This window comes from Arvicanthis niloticus, chromosome 5 (genome assembly GCF_011762505.2).
Source record: "Arvicanthis niloticus isolate mArvNil1 chromosome 5, mArvNil1.pat.X, whole genome shotgun sequence".
In the NCBI taxonomy this organism is placed as follows: Eukaryota; Metazoa; Chordata; class Mammalia; order Rodentia; family Muridae; genus Arvicanthis; species Arvicanthis niloticus.
This window is the reverse complement of record NC_047662.1, coordinates 8,390,140-8,405,946: the sequence shown is the minus strand read 5'-3', so window position 1 is coordinate 8,405,946 and position 15,807 is coordinate 8,390,140. Positions and strand designations below refer to the sequence as shown.

The window sequence follows — 15,807 nt, the reverse complement described above, 5'->3', positions numbered from 1 at the left end:
GTGCTTGGGGTGTGACACGTGCTGAACTCCAAAGGTCATAAGAGGCAAGGGCTGGGGAGCAAATAGGGCAGGTGGCAATAACCTGTATCAGCGCCGAGTAGCTGTGATGGAGGAGGAAGAGGTCGGGGTCTCAGAGATTCAGACAGTGGCAGACTAGGTACAGCATGGTAGACTTGATGACCCATCAAGTTTGTGGTCTGGGAATCTGGGAGGATGTAGTTACCATTGAGAGGCCAAACCTATGCCATCTTGGGACCTGCCTCCATTTTTAAAGAAAAAGGGCCTGAGAACTTGACCTGCAGCTGAAGTCAAGCTGCACCCAAGTTCAGGAAGAACCACATAGCTTGTTGGGGGGCCACAGCCCAGAGTTACTCCCTAGCAACAGCCAATATACTTTCAGATGGTCTGACTGCTCATGGCTTTGCTTCAGAGTGCCCCCCTTACAACAGTCATCCAGTTCTTGCCAGGCTAGACCCCCCTCGCTTGCTCCCCATTCCCCATGAAACCTTGCCCTGCTGAAGGCTCAGGACTTCACCCTCCCATCCTGCTGCATCAGTGACGGAGCCCAAGCTCGAGCTTGAATAAAGACCTTAGTGCGATTGCCCCCTGGTGGTCTTTTGGGGTTCAAGAACGCTTAAACAGGCACAACACTGAGCTCAGGGTTTCTGAGACACACAAGTGGGTGAGCAGCGGTGGAGCCTCCATCAAGAGGACACGGGAAGCAGAACAAGGGGAACCCAGCAATGGCCTTTTCCACTCCCAAAGGCCCTTCAAACAAGAAAGGTCAGAGGTAAGTTCTCAGAAGGCAAAGTGGGGTGGCTGCTGAGTCACTGGTGTTGTAATGAGAATTAAAATGTGGAGTTACAGAGAACTCTGTTCAAGAATTGCTCCAGATCTGGCCTGTGGAGGCTGGCCATGTCCTTTCTTCTCAGACCAGACCACTGCAAGGCAGAGAGCTCACACAGGGTCACAACTGGGGCTTTATTTTTGTTTCCAGTATGATCAGTAGAGATACAGGTAACCCAGGCGGATGCATCACCTAAATATACCAGAAGCAAACACACTGTGTTTGGTGCCTTTTGCACCCCAGCAAAGATCACACAACAGCAGCAAGAAACTAAAGTGCTCTCTGCTAAATGACTCTCAGATACAGGCTCTCCCTGGTGGTATGAATGAATCTTTACTTATATAAGCTCAAAACTTCATTCATTACTCAGGGGCTATACTGAAAAAGAATGAGTTTATTCTACCCTCCCTCCCCCAAAAAAGAACATAACATTCATTGGGATTACGTGACACTGATTTGTCCTGACCATTGTGAGATGACCCCATCTATCCAGCCTGGCAATACACTGTCTTTCCATTACATGCTGACCTCGGCCAAGACCATCACTGTCCCAGCAAAAAGGGTAGACTGAGGGGCAAGTGAGCACTCAGACATGGCCAGGAGAGGACATGGCCCTTGGGGCACCCAACCAGCAGGACAGTGTCCCACAGACAGCTCCTGGTTGTGGGCTTCTGGAAGGGCTGGAGACCAGTGGTTTATCTCTAAGACTCTCTACCTGTCCTACAAAGGATACATCACTCTAAAACTGCTTTTCCAAAACAATCAACCTTGGTGACTGGAATCCTCCCTGCTTTGACCATTAACAATTTCAACACTCCACAGTGAGGTCAGCACCGACACGACAAGCAGCGGGAAGCTTCAGGAGCAGAAGAGGAGGCCGGAGGGTTGGGGCAGTAGGACAATGGCTGCCAGGTTCTCATGCTGTTTGTTACCAGCTGCAGTCATCGGCACGGAACAGTCCAGAGAATGGTGGCCACAGGGAACTTGCAGCAAGGCAGGGATGAGCTAACATTAGCGAGGTGTGCCTCACAGACTTGTGAGCCCCTCAGTGCGAGGTCAGATAGAGAGACCTCTTCTGTACTAACCCAGGAAGCCCACATCTTCCACCATTCCTCCTGCTACATCCTTTAACCACCTGGAGCAAACAAGCTCTCACTAATAAACCAGGACCTACCGCCCAAGAGCTGAAGTAAGAGCAAGGGCCTCAATGGCCAGTAGGGAGGCAAGTCCCTTGTCATCCCACTGTCATCACCAACAGCACTGCCACACCCGACACCCTAGTTCACATTCCTTCTCCTGAGCTCTTTGCTCTGGCTGGCAGGGTCTCCAGCTTCCCATACAAGCTGGTCGAGTCTAAAGCCCAGGGTGTGTTGAGCCTGGTCACCAAGCACAACTGAAAGACTCTGCAAGTGGGAGAAAGTGCTAAAGCTGAGGGCCAAATGCAAGACACAGGTTTTTCTGAGACAAACTTGACAATTCCACAAGTATCCTGACTTGTTCAGGAGAGTCCAGTCACCCCCAACATTGTCTCTCTCTGTAGGTGTGCTCAGGCTGGAGGAAGCAGGAGTGCCTGTCTGATGCCTGTGAAGGCTCCTATCAGTCATTCTGCAGGGTGCCATCCTGAGGAAGACCTTAGCAAATGCACAGTGACTTTCAACCGAGTGAGCGTGATGAGAGGACACAGATACATGCATGACTCCTTGGGGCCGAGCTGGCCAGTCCTTGTTGGTCTCCATTAGGGTATGAGCCAGGGGTCTTCCTGCAGGGGGTAGGGAGTAACTGGTACAAGACAGTGGGTGCTTTCCTTCTCTCTGCAGCAGCCAAGGACTAGAGCTGACGGGAGGTGCGGCCCTGCCTCTTCTCAGTGCAGGTCCGCCCTGGCTGCCCACTATCTGCTGGGCTGCAGGTACTGGTGTGTGAACATGTTGAGTTCGCTGTCCAACCAGCCAGCTTTATTCCTGCAAATACAGAATTACTGTACAGACATGGCCGCTGGGGCAGATCACACCAGCCTATCTGAGCATTCATGCAATCCTTCAATAGCACATTTCCCCACTTTGCAAATGAGGAAAAGGAGGTCACGAGCTAAAGGGACAGAGCCAGGCAATTTTAAAAAGGGGTGAACTAAGACAGAACTCAAAGCCATCTTCCTGCCTCACCTTCCTACGTCCTCTGATTACAGGAGTGAACCACCACTGTGGGTTTTAGGTTTTTCTAGTTTAGCTACAGCCCAGAACAAGTCTCAATCTCTGGAAGCCAGCTTTCTTGATTGACAGATAAAGGTTTGGGTGTCAGCTCAGGCTATCTTTGTGGCTACAAGCAGCAACAGACACTCTGTCCCGAGAGTCCCAGTGGAAAAGCAGTAAATCCCTGGGGATGGACAGAAGGGACATATCTGCACAGGCCAGACAAAGGAGGGAAAGTCCACTGATCTGTCATGTCTAGAAAACTCAAACCCTGACTGTCTCTTCTCTAGCTCTGTCCCCTGTGGGTCTCTGACATCAGAGGAGGGAGAAGGAAGTGCAGGTCCCCATATACTGTTGTTATCATGGCCTGAGCAGGCTGAGGACTTAGCAGAACACGTCTATCTTCAGATGTGGCTCATCTCACAGATAAAAACCACAGGACACAGAAAAGCTGAGAGTGCAGGGCCAGAACCAGACTCCTCTGACTGATCCCCATCCCAGCAAACTTCACAGTTCTACAGAGACCACCAATCCTGTTCCTGTGGAGAGACCTGGTGCTATGTACCCTAGCTCCTGGGCTCAGCGTGAAACTGAGTATGATTGGCATGGTGGCAGCTGTCACACAGAGCAAGGAAACCCAAAATGCAGACCACCTACACCCCAAGTTCCATCCGGCCATTTCTGTAGATAAGGAACTCAGCTTCCATGGCTACCAATTTTCCTATTAGAAAGCAGAGCTGAGGTGGGCATGGTGGCAACACACCTTTAATCCCAGCACTAAGGAAGTAGAGGTAGATGGATCTCAGTGCAGTTGAGACTAGCCTCATTCATATGGCAAGTTCCAGCCCAGCCAAGGCTACAAAGAGATCCTGTCACAAATAGAACAAAAACTGCGGAGCTGATGACCCACTCTTCTAGGAGTAACAAAAACTGGTTGGGACAGCTGTGCCAAGTGCTGAGGCCCTACAGTTCAGAGGACAACCCATGAGCTGTGACAGCACAGCACTGCCTTGCTTGTTTCCTGGATGTCATGATGCCCTATCTGCAAGCATCTTGAGGACAGTGAAACTGTCTGTAGAGCCTCCAGCTCTAGCACTATCCATCCCATACTCAACAGTGCCGAGCAAACATCTCACAAGAAGGCTAAATCCCCAAAGAGCACTTGGTGTCCACTCTGGTGGCAGACAAGCTCCACCCCCTACCCCCCACTTGGTCCTGGGCCACTCACCTGAGCAATTTGGCTTTGCTCTGAAGTGAATCCAGAGCCTCAACTTTCTTGTTCATGGCAGCAATTTCCTGCTCCAGATTATCCCGGGTGATATCAACTTGCTGGCATAGATGAGCAAATGTCCCAGACAATTCCCTGAGGGGACAGAGGTGAGATCAACTGGGCACGTGGTAGTTGAGGCAGGATTCTTCTATTCATGGTTAAATCTACCCAGAACAGAGGAGCAGCCGAGCCTATCCATGTCTGCTCTGGCCTGCAGTTCTGCTTTGAAATCCTTTCCACCTCTGCGGAAACCACAAACAGCTCCCCATCACATCAGAGACACTGGGCATCACCACAGGAGGCACAGCATCCCAGACAGCATCCCAGTGGTGAGCCTGACCTGGACACAAGAGGCCAGGATTCCAACTCTGATGCTCATCAGCTAAGTGACAAGGGAAGGGACGCATCCCTTTCCTGAGGCCAGGCTTCAGTGTCCTCCTGTGTGTGTGCATGCACGAGAGAGAGAGAGAGAGAGAGAGAGAGAGAGAGAGAGAGAGAGAGAGAGAGAGAGAGAGAGAGAGAGAGAGAGAGAGAGGAAGGAGGGGGGAAGAAAGGAAGGGAGGGAGGTGTTCTAGGGACTAATTGGGCCTTCACTCCTGCAAGGCAAGCGCTCTTCTAGCAGCGCTGTATCCCTAGCCCCATCGGTGATCTCGCTTGAGAAAGAACACACCAATAACCATCTAGTGCACAGCTATAAGAGTAACGGGAAAGCTAGTGCAAACAGGGTCTGTCACGCCCCAGGCAGAGGGTCCATCAATAACACCCAGCATGGTGGCTCATGCCTGCAATCCTAGGACTCCAGAGGGTGAAACTGGAGACTGCTGAGTTTGAGAGTAAGCTGGGCTATATAGTCTGAGACCTGGGACACAGAGACAAAAAGAGAGGCAGTGCAGGGTAGTACAACTATCTGCCTTCTCCATGCTCCATGCAAGATGGAGACCCCACAGGTCCCCCTGACCCACTGAGGTACCGTAGCCAGGGTTTGATTTAGGACCCCACAGCTTATGCCCTTCAAGGTAACTTTATTTATTTACTTACTTATGTAGACAGGGTCTCATGTAGCCCAACCTGGCTCCAAACTCCCTATATAGCCAAGAATGAGCCTCCTGCCCCCACCTCCTAGATGCTGGATTATAGGTGTTAAGACATCACACCTGATCTATATGATACTGGGGAATCAAGGCCAGGGCTTCATGTATCCTAGGCACACACTCTGCCAACTAAGCTACATTTCCAGTCCCAAAGCAACCTCTAAAATCTATGAAGCATCTCCCTGATTCCCCCATTTTCCCAATGTCTTCCCATATTGGGGCACTGGAGGCCTGCCCAACCTAAGCCTTGGACCCCTCTGTCATCCCTGGACGCAAAGCTGGTACTGCCCAGCCAAAGTCCTAGGGCTCGTGACGCTAAGACCTCGGGGCTCTCAGGTCAGGCTGAAAGGAGGTGGCAAGCCCACCTATTGGGGTATCCTCCCTCGGGTCCCTGGGCCACTCACTGCTGGACTTGGTGGCTACAGTTTGAGCCAGTATAACTGATAATGAGCTGTAGCTTTTCACTGGCATATTCCACAAACTGGCGCTTGAAAGCCCTCTCCTTGGCTTTGGTGGTCCAGGTCAGCCGCTCATAGACGTACAGGAGGCCATACAGTCCAAAGGAGAGGGCAATGAGTCTCCAGCCCACTGCCTTCCACACCTGTAAAGATGCATGGTCAATCTGGAGCAGAGCCGCTGGGAGCCCAGTGAGGCAAGAGGGAGGGCAGGGACTCTCCAGGACTGCAGTGCAAAGTGAGGGAAACCCTGTCTCAAAAAACCAAAAAAAAAAAAAAAAAAAAAAAAAAATGCTATAAAGGGGTCTATGGATGGTCAGTGCTGCAGACCATGGCCCTCTATCTGTGGAAAGAGCCACAGAGTGCAACTCTCGGCCCAGGGGAGGGGCCTCGGCTGACCATCTTGTACTACATGCTGGAAAAGCAATTCCTGACAGTGTTTGTGATGTCACCCTCTCCCACGGCTCTGCCTCTCCAGTCTATGAAGGCGTGAGAGCTGTCCAACAGCAACCGTGGCTGAAAAGTATCTTGGGTCAGAACACGGTGAGGCCCACAGAAACTAGAGGACGGCCAGCTGCTCCTCACAGCTTGGTCAGAGCCATCCAGAGGCAAGAACAGGAGAAGTTCAAAGACCAGGTGAGCCTCCTGCTCCTTAACCTGTTCCCTGTTTGCTGTGGAGGAAGAGGCCTCAGTGTCAGATGGGGAGTGTTCAAACTAGCTATGGGTTTCTGAAAGCCATATCCAGAAAACGGGAGAACATCCTATCAGTTGAGTGATGTCTCAGTGGAGCAACTGTGTGTGAAAGGCTCTGGCCATACAGCTCCCAGGGCAGAAAACACTCACTGAGCCCCCAGGCCCCTCCCACCACCCAGTCCCCAAGCAAGTGTCACTGACCACTCCTCCAACCACGAGAATGCCCATGGAGGTTCTGGATGTCAGAGAGGCCAGGCCAGTAACCATGGAGACCATGAGCTCCTCCTGGGTGAGGGAGCCCTGTGGCAAGGGAGGCATGCTGGGGTTGGCAGGTGTCAGAGGGAGAGGACGCTGGACCTGATGAGAGATGACAAAGGTATGAGAAGAATGCTGCAAATCTGTTATTCAAGCACACCCTCAGTGACCCTCAGGACTGCACAGGTAGGACAGGGACTGAGCGAGAGGCACATGAGGGAGCATGCACTTCAGTGCATCATCGTGGGATGTCTGGCCCCTGTAAGTCCAAGGGGACCACTGTGGCATGCCACAAGATGTAAGCTGACTACGAGGCTTGTGCAGTACAGGACCTGTTCTAAAAGCAGTACTTTACGCATGAGTGTGTATGTGTATATGTGTAGCATATGCATCAGTGTGTGTATGTGTGTATGTGTGGCATATGCATCAGTGTGTGTATGTGTGTATGTGTGGCATATGCATCAGTGTGTGTATGTGTGTTATGTGTGGCATATGCATCAGTGTGTGTATGTGTGTATGTGTGGCATATGCAGCAGTGTGTGTATGTGTGGCATATGCATCAGTGTGTGTATGTGAGGGGTGCCTCTATGCACTCACATGCAGAAACTAGAGCCGACTGTCAGGTGTCCTCCTCCACAGCCTTCTGAGTTAACACAGTCTCTCAATGAACTGGAAGCTCACTGTTTCAGCCAGGCTGGCAAACTAACTTTGGAGTTTGGTGTTTATACCCACCGAGCCATCTCCTCGCTCTCCAATGTACTTTTTATTCTAAAATCTAAAGTGATGATATGCTTTTTTCCTCTAAGATTTATTTACTTTAAGTTTATATGTATGAATGTTTTGTTAAGGACAGTTGCAAACCATCATGCAGGTGCTGAGGGTGGAGCCTGTGTCCTCTTCAAGAACAACAAACAACACTCTAAACTGCTGAGCCATTCATCCATTTCGCCAGCTCCTAATGTATTTTTATTCTAAAAATCTCTTTAAAATTATTTTTATTCTATATTTTAAAGTAGTGGTTTGTAGATAAGTATTTTTAAACTCCCCCCTCTCAATTGTGTTAGGATTATATCCAAAGCCCCCTGTACACCAGGCAAACACCTGTCTACTGAGCTATGTCCCCAGACTCCAAGTGGTCTGTTCTGAAGAGCACATATTTAAACAAACACTAGAAAAACACTCAGAATCTTCATTTTCCAAGACAGGTTTTCTCTGTGTAATAGTCCTGGCTGGCTAAAACTCACTTTGAAGACCAGGCTGGCCTCAAACTCACAGAGATCTGCCTGCCTCTGCCTTAGAAGCCCTGGGATTAAAGGCATGCACACCACAGCTCAGCCAGCCCTCAGCATTTGTAATTAGGACAAGACCAAGTTGGTAATGGCAACAATCCTGACCAGTGTCCTGATGGCTTCTGCCCTAAGGACCACAGCAGTGGGCTGACTGTCTTATCTGGTAGTAGGGTAATCTCCCATGACACGCTAGGGAAAGGAGCTTCTTGCCTGATCACTGTAGCCCAGCAAGGCCCGGCGGCTATTCTTGGGGCCCAGGAACCTGTTCACTAGCATAGTCCATCCAAGGGAGAAGTGGAACTCGATGTCCTCCTGAAAGTCAGCACACAGCTTGTCACAGTTCAGGTCATAGCTGAGGGAGAAACACTGTCGAGGGACCAGCATGTCTATCTGATTCCGCACAGATACAGGAAGAAGGGGCTTCAAGCCATCTGTCGGGCAAAACAGGGAGAGAAGACATCAGCTCAGGCCTGTATCACATCAGGGCCACCCAACCTCAGGCACAGTCCACACCAGTTGCTAGGGACACTGCAGCTCTGTGGAGAAGCTACGCTCAGTTGATCAGCTGGTGGGACTGGTTGACAGGTCACCTTCCCAAACCTGCCAGCAGTCATGCCAAAGTCTCAGCTTGTATACTGTCCCCTATGGCAACCCAAGTCTGTATGGGCTGACCAAGTCATACGGGACAGTATACAAGCCCATACAGCCCATACTTAGTCAGCCCATACAGAATAAATTCAGGATGCACACCCAGAAGCTGAAAGCAGTGAGTTAAATCACTATCAAGGCAACAGATAAGGAAAAGTCATCTTAGTTGATTCATTATTTTTGGTTAAATGTGTGGATCTGGGTGGGTGGGTGCACATGCCTGCAGAAGCATATGAAGTCAGGAGCACAGGACCTCCTGGACAGATCTGAAGTTCAGGCAGTTGTAAAACTTGTGACATGGGTTCTGGGAACCAAACTCAGATTCTCTATGAAAGCAGTACACTCTCTGAACACACCGAGCCATCTCTCCAGCCATGTCCTCAGCTTGGATATGGCAGCCCCACAGACTCCAGGTCCCTTGTGGCACTGACCTATCATGTCCTGCTGCATAGTCTGTAGTGAACTGGCGATGACTGTGGAGCAGCGGTCAGACATGTTCCGGCCCAGGCCTTCCTCTATATGGCGGTGCAGTTCCTGCCTCCAGAAAAGAAGGGTTACGAGACGAGGCACCACAGCAAGAATCTGTGGGGGTGTTCAACCAGACTTCCTCTGCCAGCTAACCAAAGAAGCAAAGGAAGCCTGGACCTCATGTCTTTGGCTGTTACTTCCACTCAGGGACGCTGAGACAGAGCAGCTAAGACTGAGTTGCTGTCTGCATGGTAACTGTGCCCCATGGTCCCTGCCAAGAGCACAGGTGGCTTCACTCACATTCTTATAAACCTTGAGGACAACTGGGGATGGGTGGAAGTCCATCTGGTACTCATCAACCAGCACAGAGAGGCGCCTGATCTCCTCAGCCATGGCGGTGGACACCTGCAGCCAAGGGAAGGCACAGTTAGCATCAGGAGGACTGAGCTTAGCGTCTGCAGAGGAGTTGCAGTTAACTACACCTGTCCCCATACCCTACAGTCTCCCCAGCTCCTCTTGATTTGAAGCCACAGAAGTGGAAGAAAACGGGCAATCAAAATGGCCCTGGAAGGAGGCCCAGGGGAAACTATATTCTTGAATCAGGGCCACAGAAAGCTGGGGAAGGCTTAGGTGCCTTGCTCTTGGTGTTTGCTGCCACTGAGAGCTGACTTCGGTCCGAGTGTCCACACAGAGCTTCACCCTCACCTGCCTTTCCACTTCCTCTGTAATCTGCTTAATACGTAGCTTATAGTCTTGAGCCAGGAGCTCCAGCTGCTTGTCAATGAACCTCAGTCGCTCTTGCCGCTCTTCCCGCATCTCAAGACAGTAAACCCTGAGAGAACAGAAGCACTGTGTAGAAACCCATGGCCCAGAGACCAAGCAGAGGAGCCAGGGGAAGCTGGAAACACCCAGGCCACTCTGTCTGCCACTCATCCCTCAGGAGAATGGATGGTGACAGAGAAGAAAGGGATCTAAAGGGGGGAGAGTTAGAAACAGCTCTGTAACTAATATGGGAAAAGAACACTTGACAACTCAGCAAGACGGCTCAGCAGATCAAACACTGGCTGTGCAAGCCTGATTCAGTCCCTAGAACCCAGGTAAAGGTGGAAGGAGATCTGATTCCACAAAGCTGGCCTCTGACCACCATATATACCATGCCAAAGACACAGGATCAAAAATAACTGTGAAAACTTTTTAAACAAAGTAACAACAACAAAAGAATGTTCCACTTGTCCATCTCAACTGTGGCGAGAGCTACAGAAATGGGAGGTCCTCCAGGCAGGAGCAGCAGATGCTCTGGAGAGTATCCATGACTCGATGAGCCACTGGGTAAGAGTTCACGGTCAGTTCCCAGCACCCATGTCTAGTGTCCCAACAAGAACTAATGGGAAGGAAACCAGGCTGGGTGGCAAAAGCAGCAGGTACATTGTCAACACAGGTAGTGCCATGCCTCAACACGTGTGGCATATGCCCCGCAGCCTACAATCTTTCTATGCTCTACTCAGGAAGTATCTTTAATCTGGGGAGGGGGAGCACACACGCCTACTATCACCCCTAAGGACTGGGTGGGACCACAGAATCAAGGTGACTTAACTCCTTTTCTGTTCTAACTTGGGGCCAACACTGTCTAATCTCTCCAATAGAAGCGAATTATTTGTATATGATTTCCTGTGCTTTAAATTTCTTTTTTTTTTTTTTTTCTTTTTTCTTTCTGTTTTACAGGATCCCATCAATCCTACGTGGGCCTCAAACTTACTATACACCCAAGAATGACACTGAACTGCTGATCCTCCTACATCTTGACTTCATCTCTAAAATGCTCCGATTATAGGATGTCACTACCACGGCCATATGTGTGTACTGGAGATGACTCTGGGGTTCCTACGTACTAGGTAAGCCTCTGCAAACTGAGCTTATCTCTTGCACTCCACCACGATTTAATGTCCCTTTGGTCCCAGCACTCATGAGGCAGAAGTAGGCAGATCTGAGTTCAAGGCTACCTGGTCTACATATAGAGTTCTAGGCCCACCAGAGATGCATAGTGAAACCCTGTCTCACATACATACATACAAACAAAAATAGGTAGGTTCAGGTAGAATATGGTATGTTGGAGTGGGGTCCTGAGTTCAAGACTAACCTGGACTACATAGTAAGAATCTACTGGAAATAAAACAAAACAAAACCCTGGACCAGGGCTGCAACCCAGTCGTAAAGTACCTTTCTAGCTGAAAAAAGGCCTTAATTCTGAACCCCATACTAATGAAAATTAAAAACAAACACAAAGGCCAAGCCCTCCAACAAAAGAGCCTGCCTTACTGTACAGGCTGGGTGGGATGACCAGTGTGACTAGGTGTCTCTAATGTGGCCTGGGTGTGAGCCCATGGACTCAGCTCAGCATTAGGGCTCTGGTCACACACACAGGCCCTGGTTACACATGTGGGCTTTAGTCACACACACGGGCTCTGATCACACACACGGGCTCTGGTCACACACGCGGGCTCTGGTCACACGCGTGGGCTCTCACCGCTGCTCCTGAGCTGCAATGTGTAGGGAATCCATGATGAGACGAACGGCCTCTGCAATCTGCTTGGCCCGGACTGTGTGCTGTTCAAACTTGGTCTTTACTGCAGACTGGGAAATGCACTCCTACAACAGACAGAGGGACTGAGGGAGGTGGGGCCGTCACCTCCAAGGGCTAGGCAGTCCTTTCACAGCCAGGCTAGAGAGAGCTTGGAAGGACAGAAGTACCACATACAGAATCAAAGCCTTACCTCAAATCTCCTCTCGAAGTTCTGAAACTCGAACATCCTCACTTGAAAGCCTTCTGCCAGAGCGCCCCCTAGGAGAAAGGCAGTGAGGTGAGGAAACTATGTACAGTGAGTGAGTTGGGGAGACCCCTTCTCTGGGTTACTTTTCTAGCCCTGTGACCAAATCACCTGCCAAGAAGCAACTTAAGGGAGGAAGGCAGACTTATTCTGGCTCTCAGTTTGAGGGGAGACAGTGGATCGTGGCAGAAAAGGAACAGCGGCAGGAACTTGAGGCTTCTTGCCAAACCTCACTGAGCACACACGGAAGGAAAGGGGTGCTCGGCTGGCTTTCTCCTTTTAACTCAGTCTGGGACTCAGCCCATGACAGGCTGCAGCTCACATTCAGGAAGTCATCCCTTCTCAGGTAAGCCCCTCTGGTAATGCCCTCAAAGCCATGGCCGGGGGAGTCTCCTAGGTGAGTCTAAGAAACAGGAACCTCCCTCCAGGCTCTGCTCTCCACCTCACTGCCAGAACAGTTTCCATCAACAGACCCAGTGAGAGACTCAACATTACAAATACCGAGAAAAAGGAAGCCAGCAGCTCGCATGGTTACCTCCTTCTGGCATGCCCTGGGCTTTCTGGACCCTGGCACTGAGCACCTCCTTGGCAGACACGAAGAAGATCCGGTCCCCAGCCTGAGCTCGATCCACCACGCCCAGCTCATCCACCAGAAAGCTGGTGCAGCGTTCCATGTGTTGCCGCCGCACCTGGGACAGGGCAGACAGGTGTGCATGAGCAGGGCAGTTGTGGGGAAGCCGATCCACAAGGCTCAGCAAGCACAAGGGATAAACGCAATAACAGAAGGTCACCCACTACCATCTCTGCTCGGGAGTCACCATCCTCCCCAGCTCCTCTCTGGAGGTTCCTGAGGCACAGAACAGGCCCCAGACTGCCTCAGTTTTGCAAGTCGGCCTAGTATTGTTCTTTGGTGTCCCAGAGGGAAAAGAACCTAAATGCCTCTACACTGACAAGCCAGGTCTCCCAGAACCTTGATTATGCAGCAAGTAGGCACCAGTGGGCAGTCCCAGCTCCATGTACTAGGCTGGAATGGTAGAATTTAAAAGGGTTAAGAGACTCCGTGGACATAGTGGTGCAGGCCTTTAATCTCAGCACTCAGGAGGCAGGGACAAGTGGATCTCTGAAAATTCAGGGCCAGCCTGGTCTACAGGACTACAGATTAAGTTCTAGTACAGCCAGGACTATACAGAAAAACCCTGTCTCGAAAAAACAAGAACAACAAGAAGAGCCTCCATAAACACCCACCATATGTGAGGCATTGTGAGTGGGTCCTGCCCTCCTCAGACGTGGAGACCGGTTATACCCAAAGCTCCACACACATTTGGACTCACAAATCCCTTTTCTTCACACAAAACTAGAGCTGGGAGTTGTACTAAGAACCTCCTAACCTTCATTCTCTTTAAGCTTCTTTCCAAATGTCTTTCTAAAGCCTGCTGCTGTATATATTGAGCTTTTGTAAACCAGTTACTGGCCCAAGCCACAAAAAAAAAAAAAAAAAAAAAAAAAAAAAGACAAAAATAAGCATGGCAGAAATGCTCTTCTAGGAAAAGGAAGGGGGAAAGAGGGAAAATAGGAAGGGGGAAGAAGGGAGTTAGGAAAGGGGAAGGGGAGGGAAGGGGGAAGGAAGAGGGAAGAGGGAAGGAAGGGAGGGAGGGAGGGAGGGAGGGAGGGAGGGAGGGAGGGAGGGAGGGAGGGAGGGAGGAAGGAAGGGGACAAAGGGGAAGGAGAAGGAAAAGATTAAAGTCACCAGTGAGTTCATGGGCAATCTTTGGCACTGACGTTAACTGAGGAAAGACACTAGATCTGAGGCTGCTGGGACATAAAGCAGATCTGAGTGGTTAGTCTCCATGGTTCATGTCGGTCTCCAAACTGGCAGCGAAACACCCACCTCTTCCATGTACTCAGGCTCCGAGGCAGATGCATCCCAGCGGTTGTTCAGGATGAAGATGTTGGGCCGGGAGAGACGCTCGCTCACTTTGTGGAAGAACTGCTTCTCCTAAACAAGGGCAGGACCTTGATGGAGGAGGGGGCCTGCCAGCTCAGGCCCCACTAGCCACCTGTCCAGCAGGCCCAGGGACAAAGTGAAGGAAGAGTTACCGTCTGCATCAGCGTGGACTCTGAGTTGGCCACCAGCACAAACACATCAGCATCCAGGCAGAACTTATCAATCCAGCTGTCCAGCTCCGTGGTGACATCGATCCCAGGGCTGGTGGTGACAGGTGTCAATCAGTGTGGTGAGGCACAGGGCACAGACCCCAGCAGGAATAGCACTGGGACTTGCAAAGTGGGCAGGCGTGGGAGGGGACAGAGATCTCTACACCCATCCCTGTCCTTCCAGACCACTGACGGACGCTGAGTTGGTTTTTAGTGCCTATCACTTTTTTCCCTTGGTTTTTCAAGACAGGGTTTTTCTATGCAGCCCTGGCTGTCCTGGAACTCATGCTGTAGACCAGGGTGACTTTGAACTCAGACAGCCACCTGCCTCTGCCTCTAATCCAAATGCTGGATTAAAGGTGTAGACCAACAGGCAGCACCTATCGCTTTTATGAAAACATAATAACCTGTAGTCATTCACCTCTCTAGAGATGTAATTACAGGCATCTACTGCCACGCCCACCTCTCAGGCTTGTATCTGAGTCCCGGTACTGTACAACGCCACAGTGCCAGATTCTTTTGGTGTAGGTGTACCATGTCAACAGGCAGGGGTAAAGCACTCCTTCAAGAGGAACAAAATGCTCACATGCTACCTAACACACACACAAAAATTCTGGAGCCATCGGCATTCCCAGAGCCAATGTCCCTAGGACTGCTAAGGCTCAGTCTGCCAAAGGCATTTCAGACAAAGGCAAACAGAATGATTAAACAGGTTCTAAACTGTCTCAGGCTACAGTCTTTACAGTACTGTATTTTGGTGCTCCACAAAGAAAGGAAGTAAGGGAGCAGGGAACCTAAATCTGCTTGCACGAAGTCTCCCAAGGCCTTGTTTTATACAAGTGGGTGCCTGGCCTGGCAGAACCCAAACATACTGGCTGGCATGTAGGACACCACCCCCTACTTCTCAGTGCCTCTATCTCTCTCAAACAGCCCACTCCTAGGACATCTGCAAGACACTGATGCCAATGGGCATGATAACTAACCAGCCCCTGGAAGAAATCCAAGAGGCACAATAATTTGGTTGAGCTATCTGAAAGGCACCAGTACTTAAACAAAGCAAAGAGATGACACAGGAACCCTGAACCTGAATCATTCAGAAATGGAGACTTGGTACCCTCTGACTAGGCTTCTAGGAACCCATCTCCCCTCTTACCTGTCCATCAGCACGAGGTCATCCTTTAGAAGTGGACACTTGGAGTTGGGCCACATCACACTCACCAGGCTGCCTGCATGCAGCTGCTCGTCCTGATGGAGGGCATGGGCCAGCTGGTTCACAGTCTGATGGTGGAGGAAAGAAAGAAATATCAGGCTAAGGAAGACGTGTCATAAGCCTGGGATGACTGACCAACAGGCTACCTCTTTTCCTTAAAAAAAAAAAAAAAATTCAAGGGCTGGAGAAATGGTTCAGTGGTGAAGAGTACTGACTGCTCTTCCAGAGAACCTAGGTTAATTTCCCAGCACCCACATGGCAGCTCACAACTGTAAATCCAGTTCCAGGGGATCTAATACCCTCCTAGATGGACTCTGCACGCCAGGCATCTATGTAGTACAGACATGCAAATAAGGCAGACACTTATACAGATAATATTTTTCTAAAGATTTCCTTATTTTTTTCTATGTGCATGT

General features: G+C 50.4%; 1 protein-coding gene across 3 annotated transcripts in view; it reads right to left on the bottom strand.

The window, feature by feature from the left end:
- Positions 1–962: 962 nt before the first annotated feature.
- Mfn2 (mitofusin 2) overlaps positions 963–15,807 on the bottom strand; it is a 29,812-nt gene continuing 14,967 nt past the window's right edge. For all 3 annotated transcript variants that reach the window (XM_034501908.1, XM_076933767.1, XM_034501909.1), the window contains exons 6-19: positions 15,335–15,459; positions 14,125–14,233; positions 13,916–14,023; positions 12,563–12,716; positions 11,974–12,041; positions 11,727–11,848; positions 9,908–10,034; positions 9,503–9,607; positions 9,166–9,268; positions 8,297–8,517; positions 6,744–6,899; positions 5,799–5,995; positions 4,262–4,396; positions 963–2,805 (exon numbers count right to left, since the gene is read on the bottom strand). In XM_034501908.1, coding sequence (XP_034357799.1) covers positions 2,736–2,805; positions 4,262–4,396; positions 5,799–5,995; positions 6,744–6,899; positions 8,297–8,517; positions 9,166–9,268; positions 9,503–9,607; positions 9,908–10,034; positions 11,727–11,848; positions 11,974–12,041; positions 12,563–12,716; positions 13,916–14,023; positions 14,125–14,233; positions 15,335–15,459 — 1,800 coding nt within the window. In that variant the 3' untranslated portion in view covers positions 963–2,735. The remainder of the gene's footprint in view (positions 2,806–4,261; positions 4,397–5,798; positions 5,996–6,743; positions 6,900–8,296; positions 8,518–9,165; positions 9,269–9,502; positions 9,608–9,907; positions 10,035–11,726; positions 11,849–11,973; positions 12,042–12,562; positions 12,717–13,915; positions 14,024–14,124; positions 14,234–15,334; positions 15,460–15,807) is intronic.